The 23,469-nt window shown below is 42.7% G+C and overlaps 1 protein-coding gene across 2 annotated transcripts in view; it reads left to right on the forward strand.

Annotated features, from left to right (window-relative positions):
* Positions 1–1,602: 1,602 nt before the first annotated feature.
* LOC137431644 (reticulophagy regulator 3) overlaps positions 1,603–23,469 on the forward strand; it is a 60,764-nt gene continuing 38,897 nt past the window's right edge. Inside the window, exons 1-4 of one of the 2 annotated variants that reach the window (XM_068123198.2) lie at positions 1,603–2,039; positions 7,513–7,625; positions 12,720–12,750; positions 21,582–21,708. In XM_068123198.2, the coding sequence (XP_067979299.2) occupies positions 1,843–2,039; positions 7,513–7,625; positions 12,720–12,750; positions 21,582–21,708 (468 nt within the window). In that variant the 5' untranslated portion in view covers positions 1,603–1,842. The remainder of the gene's footprint in view (positions 2,040–7,512; positions 7,626–12,719; positions 12,751–21,581; positions 21,709–23,469) is intronic. The other variant, XM_068123197.2, reaches the window with a different exon arrangement.

Genomic DNA, 23,469 nt, shown 5'->3' on the forward strand with positions numbered 1-23,469 from the left:
ACAAAGCAAACTTCCTGGCAACGTGACAAAGCAAGCTCCCTGGCAACGTGACAAAGCAAATTACCTGGGAACATCACAAAGCAAATCCCCTTGCAACATGACAAAGCAAGCTCCCTGGCAACGTGACAAATCAAGCTTCCTGGCAACGTGACAAAGCAAATCACCTGGCAACCTGACAAAACAAGCTCTTTGTCAACGTGACAAAGCAAATCCCCTGGCAACGTGACAAGGCAAGCTCTCTGTCAACGTGACAAAGCAAATCCCCTGGCAACGTGACAAATCAAGGTCCCTGGCAACGTGTCAAAGCAAATCCCCTGGCAACGTGTCAAAGCAAGCTGTCTGTCAACGTGACAAAGCAAATCCCCTGGCAACGTGACAAAGCAAGCTCCCTGGCAACGTGTCAAAGCAAACTTGCTTTGTCACGTTGCCAGGAAGTTTGCTTGGTCACGTTGCCAGGGAGTTTCCTTTGTCACGTTGCCAGGAAGTTTGCTTTGTCAGGTTGCCAGGAAGTTTGCTTTGTCAGGTTGCCAGGGAGTTTCCTTTGTCACGTTGCCAGGAAGTTTGCTTTGTCAGGTTGCCAGGAAGTTTGCTTTGTCACGTTGCCAGGAAGTTTGCTTTGTCAGGTTGCTAGGAAGTTTGCTTTGTCACGTTGCCAGGGAGTTTCCTTTGTCACGTTGCCAGGGAGTTGCTTTGTCACGGCAAGTCCTGGAGTTTGCTTTGGCCTGGCAAGTCCTGGAGTATATTGAGCTGCCTGCCATGCTGCCTTCAAATGCATCTCTCATAATAATACTCCAGTCACGACAACATACGGATGGATGTCTGTGCATTGTGTGCATCATGGTGAAGGATCATAAAAATTCGTCGGATTACCTGAACAAAGCTTGAAAGCCATGAAACTAAAAGTCGACTGTGTGGAAATATTAATCGTTTTCTGCCGAATGTCATCAGTCATCACCAATGTTCAAAAAGTAATGCATTCCGTGAATTTAAATAATGGGTGTTCACTGTACAGTTTCAATAAATATTTATTATGTGATGATGTGATCCATGAATATACGTGGGGCTGGCTGGCAAGTGGCAAGATGGCCTGGGCGGGGGAGCTACGCACACTCGCCTTGAAGTGTGCCCAGCATGGGTTCGAATCCCGACCCAGCCATAAACAGCCATCCGGGTGATCACCCGCAGGAACGTGTGCCCCATCTCCCAAATGGACGTTACACGGGAGACCCGTCTGCTGGTTTAGATGGTGGACGTTAAAGATCCCAAGGTGTCCTTCGCGAAGGGTAGGCGATCTATCGCCGGCATCCTGAACAATTTAGAAATTCATACCCTGACTCGTCAAGCTTGCCCAGCAGGTTCGTGAAGACTCGGAACAGATGCAGGAAAGTTGCGTCAATGTTGGCCGTTAAAGACGAAGAAGAACCCTGAATATTTATAAACGTCACATCATACGTCGTCGGTTGAATGATTCATCATCTTCAGTGAATAAATAACATGATTGTCGCTTTACTGAGGAAGAAAGGAAAACACTTCAACACAGAAAGTTGCAACGAAAGCAGTGAATCGTTTAAAATAAAAAAGTACGGTACCTAAATTTACCACAGCACAATGTACATGTAAAAGTTCGGTTTCGCGAGGGGGGCCGAGTGGTACCTCACCGGTGGTTAGCGGTTTGACTGAGGAAGGCGGTTATTAATATTAAATAAAGAGAGAATCTATTAAATATTTAATTATTCAAGTATTCTTCTACTTGATTATAATTTTCACTTATTTCGTGAGAGGAAACCGCGGCCAGCAGCAGAAAGCAGTGCGAGGGGCGGGAGAGCGACAGCGGTCGGGGCGATGGCGAGTGGCGGGATGGACTCTGCGCTCGGCGCTGCCGAAGACTGTGGTGAAGACGACAAGGGCGCCATTCGGGACTGGCTGTTTCACATGTTTCGGCCCCGTGGAGTGACGGTGATGTACCTGCACCAGGTGTTGGTGTGGCAGAAACCGCGACACAGCGCTCTCCTTTTCTTCGCCATGCACGGACTCTTCTGGTAGGCCGGAGGCTTTTCCCGATTTTCCTTGTCATGGGCTCTGAGCTTTATCGCTTGAGCACCTGCTCCTTGGGCCCCATTGAGCACCTGCTCTTTCGGCCCCATTAGCATGACTTGCACTTTAAATGCTTCTCATGAGGATTTCGTATATTTATACTTTGGGCAAGTTTGAGAGCGTCACCTACAACACCGTATGTACTCACGTTGGTGAGAGGCTTTGGTGCAGCAGGGATGGGCACACTGGTACTTCCATACACTGACTCCTGAGTGACTGACGCACCAATGCGGCCAGCGCAGCTGCACCCTGGTCGCGGATGCTTTACGTCTAAGGGAACCCTCTCCCTCCATCAATAACCCTACCTACACCATTGTGCTGTCTTGCGACCGATGGCGTTCATCAGACCCCTTAACAATAGCAAACAATATTTATAAATATAAGTTTCACTCTTGTCTGAAGATGTATAAATGAGGTGCTTGCAGACGAGACAACCGGCTTAACGTCTCCAAAGGTTTTCCAAACGATCTCTCCCTCCCCTCCCCCCCCCCCCACTCCCACACCACCTTCCACCCACATCCCCCCCCCCCGCCCCCTACCTCCACTCCCCCACTCCCACCCCACCTTCCACCCACCTCCCCCCCCCCGCTCCCTACCTCCACCTCCCCCACTCCCACCCCACCTTCCACCCACCTCCCCCCCCGTCCCCTACCTCCCCCCCCTCCCGTCCCACCTCGCCCCCCTCCCGTCCCACCTCGCCCCCCCCCGTCCCCTACCTCCCCCCCCCTCCCTTGCCACCTCTCCACCATTGATAAATTCGACATTTTTAATGTAAATCCCTTTGGCGATTCATTTGAAGAACTCGAAACATTTTAGTAATTGTATTGATATTGATGATAATTGTGGAGGTTCATTAGACCGAGCGAAGAACCCCTCCCAACAGGCTGCTTAATTATCCCACAGTTAAGGACTGCTTAACCCCCCCGGAATACCCTGTCCCACCGGGAGCCACGATGTGCCATACACAGAGAATTTGGGTCTTCGGCCATGATCTTTCCTGGGCAAACCACATTTCAAAGTTGACCTGCCAAGCCTTGAGCATCATCCGTCCATCCTTGGCACACCTGAACTCCTACCTGAAACTCCTTCAAGATTATTGGAATCTCCCGCAATGAAGCTGAGTCGATGGGCCTATCACTTTGCCAATGCAGACAGGTCAGTGGTCTCTCGGTTTTCTACCACCTCATTTTTGGTCTTGGACCTCTGCTCTTTCCGTGATATGGCCCCCCCTCCAGGTTTCTGTGAGGCTCACACAGTCCACCTTCAACCCCCTTCTGATGAAACTACTTGAATCCAGGTTCACTGCTCACCTCCACTCATTTGTTCCTCTTTTTTTTTTTTACCCCACCTGTGGAATCGATCAACTTCCCCATACTCTTCAATGTCATTGTTCCCTCCAGGTCTTCAATACACCTGTTCACAGCCATCTCATGTTATCACCAATCCAAAACCATGATATTTTCTATCCTATAATTTTTATGCCATGAACAAACTTTGGTACATCACGGGTGATGAAGCTTGTGGTCAATTTCATCGAAATTGTGCGTGTAGTTTCGGAGAAGTTCTGAGTGTTTACATACAGCCTGACTGACACTCTGACACGCTGACTAACGGACACCGCAAGATGCTAATGCCTCACCTGGACACTTTTTGGTCCAGACAAGCTAAAAGGCCAGTCTGACATTCGTAGTTTCCTGTCTGGGGATGAATATGATAAAATTAATGCTTTTTTTTTTTAACCTTGAAGTTACTTTGTTGTTAAACACGATATTAAATGTTCAGGAGAAACCATCGAGCTGTTCGATAATCTAATGTGATGGTTGGTTGAAGCAGCCCACGTGTAATGCGAGTAATTTGGTTCAGATTGAACATAATTGTTTGTCGTGTTAATAAATCGTGATGATTGTGGTGGAAAAACAAAACGCTCAACATTGAAACAGTTTTAAGTCAAAATGCATTTTAGTTAGTTTGTTTGTTTGTTTGTTTGCATTGACCTTTCACTAAACTACCACCTACTAACTACTATTTTGTGCACAACCACTGATGAAGTTTAACCACCACAATTACCGCATTTTGTTCCCGAACTATGACGATTAAATCTTTCACGTATCACTTTGTACCAGCGAGACTACGCTTCGAATGTGAGACGGTTCTTGAATGACGTCTTCCTAGATAAGTGGTTCAGTACACGTGGACCAATTGCTTGGCCACCTTGTGCTCCTGGACCTGTCCTGTCCCCATTGGACTACATTTTATGGGGTTATGTAAAACTGTTGTTTACTCATCAAAAGCACATTGTTTGGACGAACTTAGGGCGACGAACACAAATCCAATTCATGAAAATACTCAGAAGCAACTGGAGAATGTTTTCAACAAGTTTGGAAAATCGTATTGAATAATGTATTACAAAAGATGGCAGTTTATAATGATCGTTTTAAGGCCATTTTTCCCCGCTAGAGCGGGAGCTAGCCTTGCGGACCCCATGACAAACATGGTTCCCTGTTTGAGGCAATGTTTTTATGGCCGGATGCCCTTCCTGACGCCAACCCTTGGTCGCCTCTTACGATGTGCAGGGATACGGTGTACCTATTCTAAACTGGGGTACACACCGGGATCATTCATCCCAGCAAGCTGGTACTCGATTTTCCGATCTCGGAAGGATGACAGGCTGAGTCAACCCCCCTGGCGTTAATTCAGCGATGACCGGATTCAAACCCAGGATCCTAGGATCCCAAGCCGGCACCCTAAACGCTAAGCCAACACCAGGCTTGTTGTGTTGAAGCCTAAAAGCCTAAAATGTTGGGTTGAAGCCTAAAAAAAAAAAAGAACTGTATTGAGAAAAACTTTATGAATTATACTTTAATAAACCTATTATCGTTTTTTATATAACGTGTACATCGAAAGTTATAAAAGTTCAAAGTTGCACAAGGACTTTATGGACACCCTGTGTAATATTTATATGGTTCCTGATAGTTATTCATTGATCCATACATAATTGTATTTGCTTAATAACTTGTGATGTTGCCATTAACAAGATAATGAATACTACACAAAGACACACACAATCCACATATATTAATTTTATTAGCTCACCTGGAACGTAGTTCCGGGGAGCTGATGTGATGGCACAGCGTCAGTCCGTAAACACTTGCAGCTTCCTCTCCGAAACCGCTGATGGGATTTTGACCAAACTTGGCACAAATTATATTTGTTATGTTGTGACTAAAGTTTGTTCACAGCATTAAAAAAAAAATCTGGGTCTAAGAGGGTCTCCTGGAGGGTCAAAGTGGGTCCAGGTTTTACCCCCCAAAATAGGTATTTGCTTTCTTCTCTGAAACTGCGCACGTGATTTTGATGAAACTCGACCACAACCTTCACCACCCGTGATGTACCAAAGCTTGTTCATGGCAATCAGAAAATTGGGCCCTTGGGGAGGGTAGGGGGTTGCCCCCCCAAATAGGTATTTTTTTGTTTGTTTTAAGTCATGAATACCTTAGTATGATTGTACATGCTGCCCTGTCTTCTAGCAACCATTGAAATTGGTTTAAAATACCGTGATACTGTTTAAAATACCTTTAGTCAGTGTAGTATACTGCTTTATTCTACCAGGTGAGCGCCCAGGGGTATTGCCCCCATTTTATTTTATTTTTAATCATTTAAAAACACAGGATTGAAAAAAGTGGGAAATGGAAATGAAGTACAACACATCAAGACACTGGAGTTTGTGAACAAGTTCTCTATTTGGCATACAAAACTATACTTCACACATTATCAAGCTATCTTTCATTTTGTAAAATAATTTGTTAATTGCCTTACTCTGCCTTTATTACTTTGCTGTATTGTAAATGTGATTATATAATTTAGTTCATCACAGCAATGTCCCTCTTAAGGTTCTCTCCTTCCTCTGTTACTTTGTATAGCGAGTTAGGCCATGAATTTGTTGTTTGGCCAGGGTACTGACTTGACACCATGGGATCTTTAATGTCCACCAGCAATTGATACAGGTCGTCAAGTTAACTTGTGGTGCACCTTTCGAGGCGACAACCTGCCTGTGAAGCAACAACTAGGGAGGGTGATTGTAGTTGGTAACCAAGACCAGATAGTATATCCTTCAAAGGCAAGTGCGCTACCTCTACACCATTCTATCAGAACTTTTTACCCCGCACACACGAAGCGAAAAGTCTGTCTGTATACGTCGGTTTATGATCGAGGAAAAACATATTTATAAATCGAATGTTATATTTTGAACACGAATCGGAGCATGGATCGGAAAACAAACCTGTCATTTAACAGTGCTTTGTTTCTGAATTTGTCCTGATCGCACATGCGCAGAGAGGAATGAGATTATTTCCCTACTCTGTCCACCTGCCTGGCAAACAAAATTGAAAATCATTCCAAACAGAAAACTGTTTTAAAGGACATTATAAAGGACACGAACAACAGGCACAAATAACTCGTGTAACTGCATAAACGGTGGTAAAACCCGGAAGTGATTTATTTGTATGACTTTTACAATCTTAATTTAATTTGAATTGGATTGTAAACTTAAACATTGTAGAACACAAATCGCATTGTTGTCACTTCCAAGAACCTCCAGATTTGCTGTACATGGACATGTTAAATATGAGTGGTGTATAAGGCTGCTTCAATAGTGTTAAACTCTTGAATTGAAAATAAAACGACTATTTTGGTAAAATTGAAGCGCGTACTTGAATATTGCCTGGGGTAACATGTTCTATGAACTCACTAGTTACCTCTGCCACGGAAAGTGGACGGAGGTTGTTTTCACCCCTGTCTGTCTGACTGCCTGTCTGTTTACTTGTTTGTGAACATGGTATCTCAAAAAGTTGTGGACGGGTTCGGACGAAACTTGGTGGACAGGTTGTGTGTGTGACAAGGAAGGATTAATTCGATTTTGGTGACTATGAATCCGGCTCCAGATAAGAGAATTATTTTAAAATTTTAAGTGATTCTTCACCTTTGAGTGACAGGGACAAACAATTTATAACTTATTTCAAAAAGTTGTGGATGACTTATGACAAAACTAGATGGATAAGTTGGGTAGGTGACAAGAACAAGCCGATTAGATTTTGGTTTTGGTCTTGATCTCGATCCGACCTATCGGTGGGATACAAACCGTAAATTGTTTAGCCTGGTGGAGGTATGCTCTCTACGAGTGCGTTCTAGTTTCATTTTGTATTGAATAACCCTTGAGCCATTCTTTCCAACATCTTATATGCTGAGGTTTCCTCGGTCTAAGACGATTTTGTTGGGATATTATTCTTTGGTATTCACCTTTTGCTATTTGTACTGATATGCATTTAAAGCTGTATGTAAGACCTTTGTGTATCATATGATAACGTACAGGAGTGTGATTCCAATGCTAGTTATCTTATTGCTTCCTATAATTTTCTTCAGGATGTTATTCAAGATGATGGGTGTCTTTCGGCCATACACATTTGTGGCCTCCGCTCTTCTACTACTCATCGCTTTGCAGTCTTGTATCTACAACTTATGGCCACATATACGACGTGAGTATTGTACTTGTTTCAAAACAAAAGTCTATGCTTCAAAACGTTTCATTGCTGGTAATCATGTTAAATAATGGGTTTCATAATTACCTCCACCACCGAAGGTGGATGGAGGTTATGCTTTCACCTGTTTGTTTGTCAGGATATCTCAAAAATTGTGGACGGACTCTGACAAAACTTGGATAGGTTGGGTGTGTGCCAAGGACGAATCAGTTCGATTTTGGTGAAGATCCAAACAGATACGAGAATTTTTAAAGTTCACCATTGAGTGATAGGGCCAAAAACGATATGTAGCAAATTTCAAAAAGTTGTGGACAACTTGTTACAAAACTTGGTGGATGAGTTGGCTAAGTGAGAATAACAAGCCGATTAGCTTTTGTTTCAGGTCCGAATCCATATCTGACCTATCGGTGGTTAGAAAACATAAACTGTCTACTGAGTGCCATTCTAGTTTCCACTGTTGTTTTCAACAGTACAGCATCAGGGGTCAGGCTTAACTTCTTTTTTTTTTTTTTTGTGGTCCGCCAGGCCATCTAAATGGATTTTATTTTTTGGTGGACCACAAGTATTTTTGGTGGCCCAACCGTATATTATTTGCTGGTAGATCAAACTTCATAAAAATCAGTATCCACATTTGAATTACTATTTCTCACGACACCGACAGATCAAATTTCAGTGATTTTCATACCAGCAACCTCTCAACTTGTAATCACAGAACATTCCATCAGCTATTCAATCATGTACCTACTAACATACCGCAAAATAATACTGGGACAATTTAAATGTTTGCTGAAGAAAAATCTTTTCATATATAAACCCATTTAATGCATTTTCCAAAACAATTGTCAGCTCTGCACAACTTTCAGCTATTGACAAGATACTCGCTTTGCGCTCGGCGGCTGGCGGTGAACGGACTTCGCGCCAAGGCGTGTGTTTTCCCACACAGACTCAGGGACCTGTTCAAGGACCGACAGAGGTTGAGGGCCGCTCAAAGCCGAGTACACACAAACACATTTATTTTTCTTTTATTAATCCTATTGTGCTGTTTTACGAGTCAGTGTTGGGGCGCCCCAATTTAGGAATTGGTTTTACCGTGCATTTCTGTTCCCTGGCATTTCTTTTATTAAACCCTTTATTTATTGCATTTTAAATCCGTGCCTGTCTTGTTTAATCGTTCGTGGTTTGAGGACGCTCCAGTTGAATCCGTGCAGGTAAGAGCTTCGCTAACCTCCGCTCCTGCGCGTGTAAAGAAGAGCCACCATTGTTTGAGTGAACGCCACGGAGTTAAAGCTCGATTGGCCATCCGTCACCTTGGTGGATCTTAATCCCCCCCGGTGAACGCGACATGTTCACATGATGAATGAAAGATGTCAACATAAACATAAGCCGAATCAGCGACTCTGATCAGGCAAATACTATAAGAGTTGAAACTTCCCTGCCGAGAACCAAACAATAATATTGTTGCGGATCTCAGCGCCGGCCTTTTCCCCTTACCAAGGGGGGATTAGTCCCCTTGCCTTTTACTAGCCGACGGTACCCGGGACCTATGACGTCACTCCTGGACAGCGCGAAGTAGGGTCGTAGGACTAATCACTAATACCTAAGTACTCACGCCGCCCAGAAACGAGGAAATAAGCTCCGCCCGAATCACGGGTGTTGGTGGAAACGCCGAGCGGTAGTGAACCCGTGACCCGAGCCGTTAGCAATGACTAAACCCGATCCAAGCGGTTCTTAATCGTGCCACGCTTACCCAATGGAGAAAATGACTGAAACGGTCGAATTTGGAAGAAAGGAATAACACTATTTATTTACACTTTGTACAATAAGAAGAAGAAGAATACACAGTGCAGCCTTAAACAGTCTTAACCTATTCCCTGGACAAACGGGCCCGTCACACTCAGACACACTCACACGGGGTTGCAGACGAACAGGTTGATGGTCCAAGGATGGCGTCCAGGCAGCTCGCTCTCCGGTCCCCAACTCGCACCGCGAAGTAGATGAACAGAGGGCAGGAGCTCTCCACGTGTCGTTTGGCGCGCACGGGATTATTGCGGGAACGGTAGGGCTGGCTTTGGCGGTTACACTTGCGGCTCAGCCGCGTACGTAATAAATGGACAGTTCAATACGCGCTTCTCAATGCGCTTCTCAATCAATGCCTCGAAACTGTCATGTGCACGCTGGTCCTCTCAGTGCTGTTCTCACACGAGTGCTCTGGATCAGTTCTCTCGTATCAGCCAGTTCGCTCGGTCCTCATACAGCCCTTTAACAAAGCGCAATTCGTTGCAGTCCTCTCAGCACGCCCTTTCCCCACGAGTCCTTTGTAAGCGCCTCTCCCTTCTCATAGCTCAACTGAGGTGGGGGCCTCGCGCAAAGGGTTTTATTGCCACGCCTTTGGAACCGTCTGGAACTCACCAGACGTTTCTTGCCACGCCCTATCAAGCCATGCCCTCTCAGCCCTGGTTGGCTGTTGCTCTTACCGTCACCGCCTTCTGACACGCTGCTTGACGCGGCCACACCTCGACCCTCGCGCTCCTCCCTCTTCTTAGGCCTACCTCGTGGTTACCCGACTAGTTTGAGCGAGCAAAAGGCAGCTAATGCTGCTGGCAGCTAAAGCACCACACACGGAGGGATCAGCCAAAATGGGGCACGGGATCGAGTTTGCCCATTGATGAAAATGAAGGGTGGCCGCAAAATGAAAAGGACCTAAGCTCATTTCTTTACACAACGCAGATGTCACTAGGGAAATGGCCTACTCTTACACATACTATGACATAACTAATTCTAATGGGCCGTGTTGCTTGTGGACTAACTATGGGGGGCAAGCTTTATTCGGCTATTGACAAGATACTCGCTTTGCGCTCGGCGGCTGGCGGTGAACGGACTTCACGCCAAGGCGTGTGTTTTCCCACACACAGACTCAGGGACCCGTTCAAGGACCGACAGAGGTTGAGGGCCGCTCAAAGCCGAGTACACACAAACACATTTATTTTTCTTTTATTAATCCCATTGTGCTGTTTTACGAGTCCGTGTGGGGGCACCCCAATTTAGGAATTAGTTTTGCAGTGCATTTCTGTTCCCTGGCATTTCTTTTATTAAACCCTTTATTTATTGCATTTTAAATCCGTGCCTGTCTTGTTTAATCGTTCGTTGTTCGAGGACGCTCCAGTTGAATCCGTGCAGGTAAGAGCTTCGCTAACCTCCGCTCCTGCGCGTGTAAAGAAGAGCCACCATTGTTTGAGTGAACGCCACGGAGTTAAGCTCGATTGGCCATCCGTCACCTTGGCGGATCTTAATCCCCCCGGTGAACATGACATGTTCACATGATGAATGAAAGACGTCAACATAAACATAAGCCGAATCAGCGACTCTGATCAGGCAAATACTATAGAGTTGAAACTTCCCTGCTGAGAACCAAACAATAATATAATAATAATTATAATAACATCGTTAAACATTTCAAAATCTTATTTAATATAAAATAAAGTTTCTTGCTTGTGAAAAGTGATGTTTTTGGTCACTTTCCACTAACGGGAATTCCTGTGATTTCAGCCAAAAGCAAAATAGAACACTGAACATGAACACCATGTTTTTAACTGAAACCCATGAGATGAACAGCTTACCTGGTCGATGGTAATCCAAGGTGGAGGTAATGACTAATTGCTGATGTCACTCACTATCTACATATGACCAGAGCGGGGTTCGCTCCAGTTAGCACTCAAGCTAGCACTCGGCTCCATGGAAACGGTTGGTGAGGGACGACTGGCTTGGCAAGCTGATTGGTAATGGGACACCTGGATAAGTTTTTTGTGCGAGTTTGTTTACAGATGACGTGTCAGGTGAGAATAATCTTTGGGGAGTTAATTACCGTTATTATAATCCCAAAATAATTTAAAATATATCCACAGGAGTGGTCATTGTGGATCACGCTATTCTTTATACTAGTGAGGTACCCGTGCTACGCACGGGTGGGAGGTCAGAAGCAAACAGACAATGCAGAAATGGCAAATGCTAAAACATGAAACCAATAAATTCCACATTCCTGTGGTACCTTCAGTCACACGTCAGACATGGACAGCAAGTTTGTGAAGGACGTCCATGAAAAGCGTACCCGTACGCAAATAAACGGGTACGCTCACTTATAGAAACATCGACCGTGGGACCGTGGCGAATCTGCATATGGCGATCCGCGAATTTCACGTTTCGAAAGTAGAAACCATCGCAGCATTTCGTCATTCACTTGAACTCGATATCTCTTTTTTTCATTCCATACAGCATAACTCCAATCACAAATTAAATAACATCAATATAAAAAATATACTTTCAACAACATTGTTAATGTTTCCTTCATTGTAAAAACTACCAAGTCAACAGTTAAAAGGATTTTGAGCCGATAGGTGTTACAGCCTTGGCAAGATTGATGGAGACAGCGATCTGTTAGCTTATACACCGCCCAAATAGCTATGTGGAATTCTCTCATGTAGAGATTAAACCCACGTCGTTTGAACTTTGGCCGAGGTCATTATTTACTTTTAATGATGTTTATATATGAATCAAAAAGAAGATAATTGGTTTTGCGTCCTCCTTTCCGCATATCTCCTGGGATTGTGAGTTGGAGAGACGACCGTGATGGCGGGGAGGGGTTTGGCATTTTCTCAAGCAGGGATTCAACCCATGTCCTTATAAAAGGTCTTTGTCCGAGGTCATTATTTTTAACTGTGTGTTTTCATTCGTCAGGTTGCGATCGGTGCAGTCGTTTGTGCGGCACCCGGGAAAATAATGTTATGCGGGAGTCCAAACCTGAAAATGCTGAAGACCAAAGCTGAAATTGGAAAAACAATATAGCCTATTTTACTGCCTTTTTTACTTTTACTGCCTAACAAATCCAAGATGGCCATCTTGCGTCTTCCACTTTGTCAACTCGCATCACTTCACCAACGGGGGACCTAGGCGTAACGCTTGTTATTTTGGCAGCTTGTCCTTGCATTTCACAATATTGTGCAAAAGCTTTGGCTCATGAAGGAAAGATCTTGCATTGTCATTTTAAGGTTTTCTGTGAAGTAATTGATCGATTTCTCACCTTTCCTTTTTTTGCAGTAAATAGGTGGAACACACCAGCTTGTGAAAGGTAAGAATGAAAATATAATATTTTGAATACTATATAATTATCGAGGGATGATTAATTAACCCATAGGATATATTACTACATTGAATCGTAACTTCTTAGTTTGTATGCAGCTTAGGAGTAGCATCATTAGGTTGCGGAGTAGCATCATTGGCTGAGGGCGTGGCTGTGCTGCTGATACAATGCCCTCTGCTGGTTAAGGCAGGAATTTGGAATTTGACCATGGTGCCGGTGATAGCTCACTACTTCCGCGAAGGATACAATTGGATCTTTAAAGTACACCAACAAAGGCTGGCAGACGGGATGTCCATCCGAGGGACGGCACACACATTGATGAATCACCCTGCCTGTGAAACACTGGGATCACAGTTTATAGCTGGGTCAGGATTCAAACCGTACCTCTAGGCCATCCTGTCAGCCCATTGAATAGTAACTGATATACTGGTAATAATCAGTTTACGCCAGCATTGCATTCTTGGAAAACATGGCTTAAACTGATTAGTTATTTATCATTATAATTAACTAAAAACAGGACAGGCGTTCCAGCACTCCAATACTCCATATGTAAAGTCTTTAAAAATCACATATTATACAATTTAATGAGGAAGAATAATACAAAATAATAAAGGAAAGTACAGTACAAGATGCATTTACATATAAATAAAATTGTATATTACATGAAACAATGAAATAAGATGCGTAATTGGTACTTATAGTTTTTACAGGTACATATATATTTACATTGGGTATGTTTGCTCCCATTTACATGGGGGGGGGGGGGGGCGCGGGGGGGGGGGGCGATGTGCCTTGAGTGTCGAGGTTTGTGGAGAGGCAAGTGATGGAGTTATGCAGATGAAGAAATAGAAGTGACCGCCTCGTCGTCCGATAGTACGTCTTCTGTATGTTGGCTAGTGCATGGAACAGGATCATCGTACAGCCTCCTCATCAAAACACAAAATGAATTGCCTGATCTTGGCTTGATCCTCTCCGGTCCTTTCACAAATCACACCACAGATGCAGCTTCACCCTCCTCGCTCCTTTCCACATTCATATGCCCTATCAGCAGCTCCTTCTCCCTAAATGTGTGGACCTCAATCCAGGCCGCTGCCGATAAACTGGACGTCATCTGTTTAACAGAATTCTTCCTCCAACAAGATGTCCCTAACACCTTAGTGCCACTCCCTGGCTATTGTCTCTTCTGGTTTGATCGACCTGAACCCCGTCCTGGCGGCGGAGTCAAACTGTAAATCAGGAACTCTATTTCTCTTACACCTCCCATACCCTGGAGTGTGTCCAGTTACCAAGTTTCTTGTTACAAGAAGTCATCCTGACAACACAGGATTCCTTCACACCTTCACAGAGGTCACTTCACGACCACTTCATGACTTCACACCTTTACTTCACGACCACTGGCGATTCCTTCACAGAGCACTTGCTGAGTGGCTTAAGCACCAAACTGACTAAAGCAAGCACTCCATTCAAAACTGTTAAGGAATGGCTGGCTTGGCAAGCACTAACTATCTGCTTGGTCAAGAAACGCACCCCCAGGAGTAAATTTAACAGAAACAAGTTTTTAAAAATTGTATATTTTATTAATTTCTGTTCTCCATATTCTCATAATTAAGGTTTTTTTTGAAGATTTCATGACAAAAGCTCAAATGCTAAAAATGTCATGACTTGGACACACACTGAAGCTCAATGGTAAATAAATAAGCATGGAAGTGATAAAAAACAACAACACTTTGTCTCACACTTGAGGTGTAGTGCAGCAGATAAACATAAAAATTGTGCATTTTATGAGAAAAGCATGAAATTTTTAACATAGTTAGTGCATACCATAAGGTTTATTTTCAGATGTGGAGGGAAGTCAGATTTGACCTCTGAGAACCGTGAGAGGTCAAATCCAAAATGGCCACCAGTCCACCGAGTCTAATGTTCAAAGCGCTTAATTTTGGAACCAAATAGTGTAGAAAAACATTATAGGTGTCATTTCCAACTAAATTGGGGATGCCCAGAGGTGAATGATGCTTTCAATGAACTCCTAGGCATGCCAAGTGAGGTCAGTGAAGGCTCAATGTTACTGCTAGAGCGATTTGTGGTGCTGATGTACGATAGAACCAGTGAAAGCACGGAAGTGAATGATGCCAGGAAACAGCTCTTCACACAGAAGTGTAGAACTCTAGAGAACATTCCTCCAACCCAGGAAACACTCAAGCAGCACATCAAGCACACTTGCTACCAGGCCAACTGTTGTAACCAGGCATTGGTCATGGATCCAGAGATGCCAGACCCACCTGACTGGGGCTGGACAAAGGAGACAACTGGGTGGCAGCCTCTTTGGACCACTCTTCCTGAAGCATCAAAATCGTACCATGAATTGATCGACTGTGGCTGCAAGAAAGGGTGCACTGGACGCTGCAAGTGTGCCAAAGCTGCATTCAAGTGCACTGCACTGTGCTTCTGTTCTGGAGACTGTTAGATTTAGATCATTACCAATTTTCATCATTGCACTTGATTTAATGTAAGCTTTGGTGGACATACTTGGTTAACTACAGTTATTTTTTCAGAGGTTATTGCATCATTCCTTGCAGTGTAAACACTTTTTTTTCATCATTTCTGGTCTTTGGGTGTTCTGTACCTATCCCTCTACCTGAAAAAATAAAGTTTTAAAAGTTCAAATGAACTTTTTCCAATAGCAGTTCCAACTGCAGTATCATAAAAATAGATATTTAACGTAATTTGACCTTGACCGTGACCTAAATGCATGTCCTTGAGTTCTGGCGATCTCAAAAGTATCACCAAATGATTGGGCATCCCCAATTTAGTTGGAAATGACACCTATAAGCGCGTTTGAACATTAGACCCGGTGGACTGGCGGCCATTTTGGATTTGACCTCTCACGGTCCTCAGAGGTCAAATCTGACTTCCCTCCACATCTGAAAATAAACCTTATGGTATATACTAAATATGCTAGAAATTTCATGCTTTTCTCAAAAAATGCACAATTTGTTAAAATATGAGAGCTTATCCGCTGTACTAGTGCTGTGGTGGGGCTGATGAGGGCTTTTCTCTGTGATTAATTATTAATTTCTCCATATTCTCATAATGGTACTGTATTGGCACAGGAAGGGCATCCGGCCATAAAAATATTGCCTCAAACAGGGAACCATGATTGTCATGGGGCCCGCAAGGCTAACCCCCGCTCCAGCGGGGAAAAATGGCCTTAAAACGATCATTCATTCATATTATATTGGCACACGTGCTGGGCTCTCAAGGTGCGTTCTCAGACTCGCCGACCCTAAGGCTACCAAGCCACGGATAACTCCGCGGCCGAACAGGTTGTTAATATTGTGAGGATAATTGTCGGATGAGGAACGTATGAACAGATAGATAATTGGGAATGATAAAAAAAATTTGGGATCTGAATGGTGAGGGGTATGGATGAACAGATGGATTGAATATGAGGGAATGAAAGAATGAGTGGATTGAATGTACATATGGACTGAAGGACGAGAATAAACCGCTTGAGGGGTTTAAGGAAGGTCTGATGGGGGTAAAGAAGGGGTTGATCAACTGAGGTTCGGACTGATAGTGGATTGAGAGAAAGGGATTGCTTGAACGGACCGATGGTGGATTGAGAGAAAGAGATTATTGTAATGGTCCAATGGTGGAGATATAGCGGCATATAGCTAAAGAAAGAGATATAGCGCAAATGGGAAGTCATCACACCAGGAATACATAGACTATTATAACATCACATTTGCCCATACCCAAACCCTTAGACAATGGGCAAAGGAATATGGAATATTCACACAGAATATGGAAATAACTGTCTGGCGATTCCTAAGTGTACATGAATGTGTTCCCTTAGGGTACATTTTTCAAATCTGCAACAATATGTTATTTGTCAATGTCTTAAACTGATTGACGACTTAAACTGAAAATAATGTCCCCTATTTTCCAACGACGTTAAAATGATGTGACTAAACTGATCATTACTTGTATCTTTTTTTGTATATTTTATGTTCACATTGTCTTTGCCAGTAAAGCTTTTTGAAAAAGACTTTTTTCTATACAAAGTCGAGGCTTGTGGAAGAGCTACAGCACAGAACGGATTTTGGACACAACAGTACAAAAGGAGCAGGAGAAAGAGAAGTGGGGTGGGAGACGCCAACAGCAGGCCCAAGGGACAAAGTAGAGGGAGACTCGGACAACAAGGGATGTGGGTAAAAATGAGGGGAAGGGGTGGACAAGGTCGGTAAAAGAGAAAACTCTCAGTAAAGAAAAACTGGAAATTTGGAAAATGGTTACTTTGGGGGTTCAGGGGGGTGGGGTGAGGGAGGTGATGGATGATAATGGTTCGCTGGTTTGATAATATCTCAATACAATCATGATTTTAAATTATATTTTGATATATTAATACTGTCGTATTAACTGGTGATTGGAATGATGAATGATGCTGTTTGGAATGAAAATATAGCGAACGTGCTGTCAATGTCTGCCGTTCGACTGAAGGTGACACAGGAATGTGGAATTTATTGGTTCATCGCTTGCCATTTGCCTTTTTCTTTTTTTACCCAAGTCATTCACGAACCGGCTGTCCATCCATGCCTGAAGTCCAAAAAATGTAAATACTTACATTATTTTCTAACTGCTAACTAGTATCCCCACCCAAATCATACTATCCTCTTCAACTAAGGTATCAAACAATCCTGAACACGTCGTTATTATACTATCGGTCTTGTTGGTTCACGAGTTATCAAGTGACCACTATATTCGTCGTGTGTGTGTGTATGTCTGTGTGTCTGTCCGCAGCATAACTACCCGATGATATCATCCGATATTGATGAAACTTGGGTGGGAGGTTGATATCATGATCTAGTTGCGTCCTGCCTAGAGTGGGCGTAAAGATGTCTTTTTAGGGGGTAATCGAGTTCAAGCTACATCTTCTCTGAGGGGTTTGGTGGAATCTGACAGCGGTTTCGATATTTGGTTAGGCCAATGTCATGTGTCTAGCCCCACGGAGCTCGATGTTTCATTTTATTTATTTATTTTCATTTTTTTTTTTTTTTCATTTCATTTTTCACCGAATTTTTGATATTGTGCAGCTAACTAACCTCATAACTGATTATACATTATTTTCTATCTCATTTCAAGGTCAGTAACCTTCGTTTTGACATTTCCGGGCCTGTTTCGGTTACAGTCCATCCTTTGTCATTGAATACCGCTCGCTCGTGAACAATTGTCGTCTCCTGACTTGTTTTTGTTTATTTTTATATGCTGTACTAGCAAAGAACCTGTCCTTACGTACGAGTTAATTCTCCCATTCTGTGATGTCTTTGGAGTATTTTAGTAATAGTAATATTGGCTTCCACCAGGTGGCTTGACACTATATACATTTACATAGAGAGATGGAGAGAGACATTCTCTCCCACCCTGAACCGTGGGGACTATGACTTTTTTTTAACCCCCTAAGACCTCTTCCTATGCACCACAAGTACAAACTCAAGTTTTCAACTCGTTTTGTCCAGCAGTCTAGGAATGCATTGAAGTGAAACAGATAAATAAACACATATGTTACATCTAAAATTGTAATGGGTTTTCTCGTTCCTTCAAGTCGTGTCCGACTTCTGGTGACGTTCATGATCAGATGTCTCTAAACATACCTATCCTGCATTGCTTCCCAGAAGCTCTGGCATATCCTGAACTTTGAACTAGGCTGAACATTTTTGGATATTCAGCAGTCAACAGTGGCTCCCTGGTGGCTGTGGAAGAAACAGTCAGTATGTTTATGTATATTTGTATCGTAACGCTAAGGGAAATCCAGTGTAACTTCAGCGCAGGAGGCCGGTAGGCCCATCGAGCCTGCACATTACATGCGTATAATTGTAATTAAATATAATTGAATTGTGTAAAATAATTTAAATGAATAGCTTTATGAGCATGATAAATTAAAATTGCTGTGTTATTTTCATTTTACACATTTTAATTGCAAAAACATTATTCCAAGTGTTCTGTCTAGTTGTATTACTCATCAGATATGAGATACTGGATGTTAACAATCAATTTTTACATCTTCAACCAAAAGATAAGCTCTTACCAATTATTGCACCTATATGTTTATGCCTCCGCTGACAAAGTCGCCGGAGGCATTATGTTTTGGGGTTGTCCATCCGTCTGTACGTCCGTCTGGGCTAAACCTCGTTTTTCTCAGCAACCATATGCCCGATTGAGACGAAACCTTCAGGGTAGGAGTGACACCCATGCAGAATGTTTTTATGATAATTGTGACGTCGTAGGTCACGTGGTATAGCAGCCATCTTGGATTAAAGGCAAAAAAAAAAGTATATTTAAAAAATATTTATCGGAAACTGCTGTATGGAAAAATGTGAAACTTAGCACATTTTCAAGTACTCCCAATGCGGAACAAAAACATGATAATGATGACATCATAGGTGATGTGGTATACCAGACAAAAATGTTTTAATCAAATTCCTTATCCTAAAAATCAGAAATTGCATGCAGATGATCTATGACCCATTTGTATTGAAATATAAAATTTATGACATCATAGGTCACATGGTTTGGCAGCCATTTTGGATTGAAGAAAAATATTAAATAATTATATCTCTGAAACCGCTCACCCTAGCGATGCAAAATTTTACAAATATCAAACAGCACTGTTGCATATAGTTTGAAAATGATGATGTCATAGGTCACGTGGTTTGGCAGCCATCTTGAATAGGAAAACGAACCTTATCCAATCAACACAAAACTTCACAAACGTGATCCACTACCCATACATATATGCAGACTGATGGCATCTACCCATTGTGGGACTATGCGGAGGCATATTGGCGACATAGTCGCATTGTTCTAGTTTATTAATAAAATAATTTGTACCTAGATATATGATAATCAATATAGTATTTAAAGATGTAAGCTTAAACATAATCACAAGTCTACATAATGAAACCAGATTACTTATCTTTGACAAAATCAGTTTTTTTGAAACTCTTATATTGAACAAATATCATACTCGACTTTTGCCAATCTTTTCCCCAGGTAAAGAGAAACGCTAGTTTTAGGATTACTCTCAACTTAATCACTGATTTAATATAAAATTGGAGGTTCTTTATGTATCAGAAATATTATTGACATAATTCCATGCCATCAAAATCATATTGAGATCATGAAAATGAGGCAAAACCTGTGTTTAGTCCTGAAAGGTTTCCTTCATAGTAGCACAAAGTAGTACACTTAAGGTTGGCTTTGTAACACTTGCGTGTAGCGCCTATTTTGAGCCTGATCAAGTAAAATCCATTTTAGCTCCCCATTTGTCCTCTCCCATCCCCAATTTGAGGTGTTGAGTAATTGTGGATCTAATTGCAATGCCTGTTCCCATACACCTTCTCCCTGATAGGATGCATGCACAGTTTGTTGTTTGAGGACTGCCTGTGTTGGTGGGATATCCTCTAGGACTCTTGACTTTCCTGAGACCAGATGCTGCCTTGTCCAATTGATCTTGCACAATTCACTGGTTCTATCATACATAAGTACCACAAACTTTTCAACAAGCCTTCCCATGCCTCCTCCCCCCAAGCCCTCTCTCTCCCACAGATCTTCCAATGTCCCTGTGCTCTGCAGTTGTACTTGTGTGCTTCCCTCTCTCTCCCCATCTTGTCTCCATCTTGTATGTTTTGTGTGTCCGTTTTTGTTTTTTTTTGTGATTGATGTTAGCTCTTACAGCGCCTCGATCTTGTATACAAAAAAAAAAAAAAGAAGCACCTGGTGGAAGTCGGTGTAGCTCTTCATAGGATTGTCTTATCTCCTCTACCAAAAAATGCTGGAGTGCACCAGGGTGGTGTCCTGGGCCCAGTCTTGCTCTTTATCTTCATCAATGATTATTCTGAATCCCTGGAAAATTTTGCTTATGTCATGGCTGATTATTCCACCCTCTACCATTATCATCTCTGTGTTGGCTTAGCGGTTAGGGTGCCGGCTTGGGATCCTAGGATCCTCGGCTCGAATCCCGGTCGATCGCTGAATTAACACCAGGGGGGTTGACTCAGCCTGTCATCCTTCCGAGGTCGGCAAATTGAGTACCAGTTCACTGGTAATTCCCTGTGTGTCGCAAGAGGCGACTAACAAGGTTGGCGGCAGGAAGGGCATCCGGCCATAATAACATTGCTTCAAAAAGGGGACCATGGTGCCCGAAAAAAGGCCAACCCCCGCTCTGTGGGGAGAAATGGCCTCTAAAGGTGGTTCTACCATTATCATCGCTCCTCCTTCAGACAGGCAGGCATCAGCCTCTTCTCTTTCTGCAGACCTTTATAGGATCAGGAGCAAGTCAAATAGTTCTTGTGTTTCAGTATGACAATGAATACATAGTTTCCAGTCAATTGGACTGTCTTTTTGAAGGAGCTTGGCTCTAAAGTATGTACAAGCTTGTATTGTTGTGACATGTACAGATTAGTTTCACCACCAAAAATATACTGTTTGTTCTAATCACCAATACATTTTCCAGTCTTGGATAATGTTCCCTGGATAAAATCTGTAAAAATAAAATAAATAACAGGTGTTAATTGATGAATTCATACATTTTGTTTTTTAGTATTTGGCTTAACCAGGAGTGGTCTGCCACAAAATCTGCAGGATAATCCTATCTGTTTCCTGGAGCAGGCCTGTAATTGATTAAATAAAGACAATAATGAATTTGTATGACATTAATTATTGTATGAAGTTGTATACAAATGAAGTGCAGGTTTGTTAAAATGTGGAAAGAATGTGCATAATTAGTGACATTAATCTTGGGTCTGTTTGTGAAAAACCAGACAGGAAGAGGTACAGCCTGTTGTTTCTGGGTTGCCGGAGCTCTGTGATCAACTTGCCACTTGGTGGCATTCTCGGTTTATCTTCCTCCATAATGCAAAGGACTTTCGGTTGCATAATCCAGGCAAAGTAAGTAATTGTACTCCCTCCCCCCCCACTCTCCCTTACCGCCAAAGCCCTAGCTACGGAATTTTATGTCAGAGTGGTTTTGTGAGAATAGGATGGGGCCTAGAATGCCATTGCAGTTATGATTTTTTAAATATTGGACTTAGGACAATCGACATTAGTAAGCATCCCAGGCTTCCACATACACAGATCATGCCTTTTAGATTTATCTCACGATGCTTGTGCAAGTATCCCCAACACACTCTGGGGTGGGTAGAAAGGGAGTACATAATGTATGAATGAATGGTTCTCTTTTTGTCTTCAGACACATAGAGGTGTCGAGGCTAGAGGGAATAATCCTGGACGGGTCGCCACTCTGTTTCTTAACAAAAGTGAATCTATGAAATTTGAAAATATGAAAAGAAAATATGAAATTTGACTTTTTTATTATTATTTAAGATTCAGGCTCGTGGAAGAGCTAGAACACAGAATGGATCAGGACACAACAGAACAAAAGGAACAGCTGAAAGAGAGGGGGAAATGCCAATAGCATGGCCCAGGGACAAAATATACAGACGGACAAACTAGGGATGTGGATAAGAATGAGGGATAAGATAAGGTACAGAAGGCTGTCTATGAATATGTTGTAGGTCGATAGAAGTTCAGTTGTGCCAAGGAAGACTTCGCACGAAGGAGGATGCCCAGTCGGCGACTGGCTTTGGAGGCCAACTTTAAATGTGGCTTGCCCACATTGTGGCTTGCCAGCAGAAATATTTTTGTAGGATTCCCCAGATCTGTGCCTCGACACAATCCTGTCTCTGAGCTCTGCAGGCAGTTCCTTCGACGTCATGGCTTGGTTTTTGCTCTGATATGCATTGTCAGCTGTGAGACCTTATATAGACAGGTGTGTGCCTTTCCAAATCATGTCCAATCAATTGAATTTACCACAGATGGACTCCAATCAAGGTGTAGAAACATCTCAAAGATGATCAAGAGAAATGGGAGGCACCTGAGCTAAATTTCAAGTGTCATAGCAAAGGGTCTGAATACTTATGTAAATGTGATATTTCAGTGTTTTCTTTTTAATAAATTTGCAAAACTTTCTAAAATCCTGTTTTCTCTTTGTCATTATGGGGTATTGAGTGTAGATTGATGAGGGAAAAAATGAATTAAAAAGATTTCAGCATGAGGCTGCAACATAACAAAATGTGAAAAAAGTGAAGGGGTCTGAATACTTTCTGAATGTACTGTATGTCCTCCTTTCTAACCAATTTATGCTATTTGAAAAAGGTTTGATACTGTTGCTAAATGAAGCTAAATACAACTTCTTATTAGTCCCATACCCGGAGAGGACTCTCGGTTGCTCTCCGTCTGTCTGTCTGTCCGTCCATCCATCTGTCCGTCCCACCTGTGGTTTCCTCGACTTTTTCCCATACCCCTTAACATATTCAGCTGAAACTTGGGTACATGGTTCGATTATGCTGAGTTACAGAGCAAGTTTGAGTTTTGGGGCATTTCCTCAATTTCTCATGGAGTTATGCTCTTTTTCAACTTAGAAAATACCAGTTTTCAGCTGCTTTGACTCCACCACACTGCTTTACACTCCTTGGCTGGGCAGCTGGCCTGACTCTACTCCAATTAGGCCTGCATGTTATTCCATGGCACCAGTGCAATTGCAATGATCCCAAGTATATAACCACGATGTACTACAATACATGCACATAAGCTGTACGCATGTTTTTGCTTCATGTATGTACATCGGGTTATTTTTATTATGTTAGGCAG

This window comes from Myxine glutinosa, chromosome 7 (assembly GCF_964187855.1).
Source record: "Myxine glutinosa chromosome 7, kmMyxGlut1.1, whole genome shotgun sequence".
NCBI classification, from domain to species: domain Eukaryota; kingdom Metazoa; phylum Chordata; class Myxini; order Myxiniformes; family Myxinidae; genus Myxine; species Myxine glutinosa.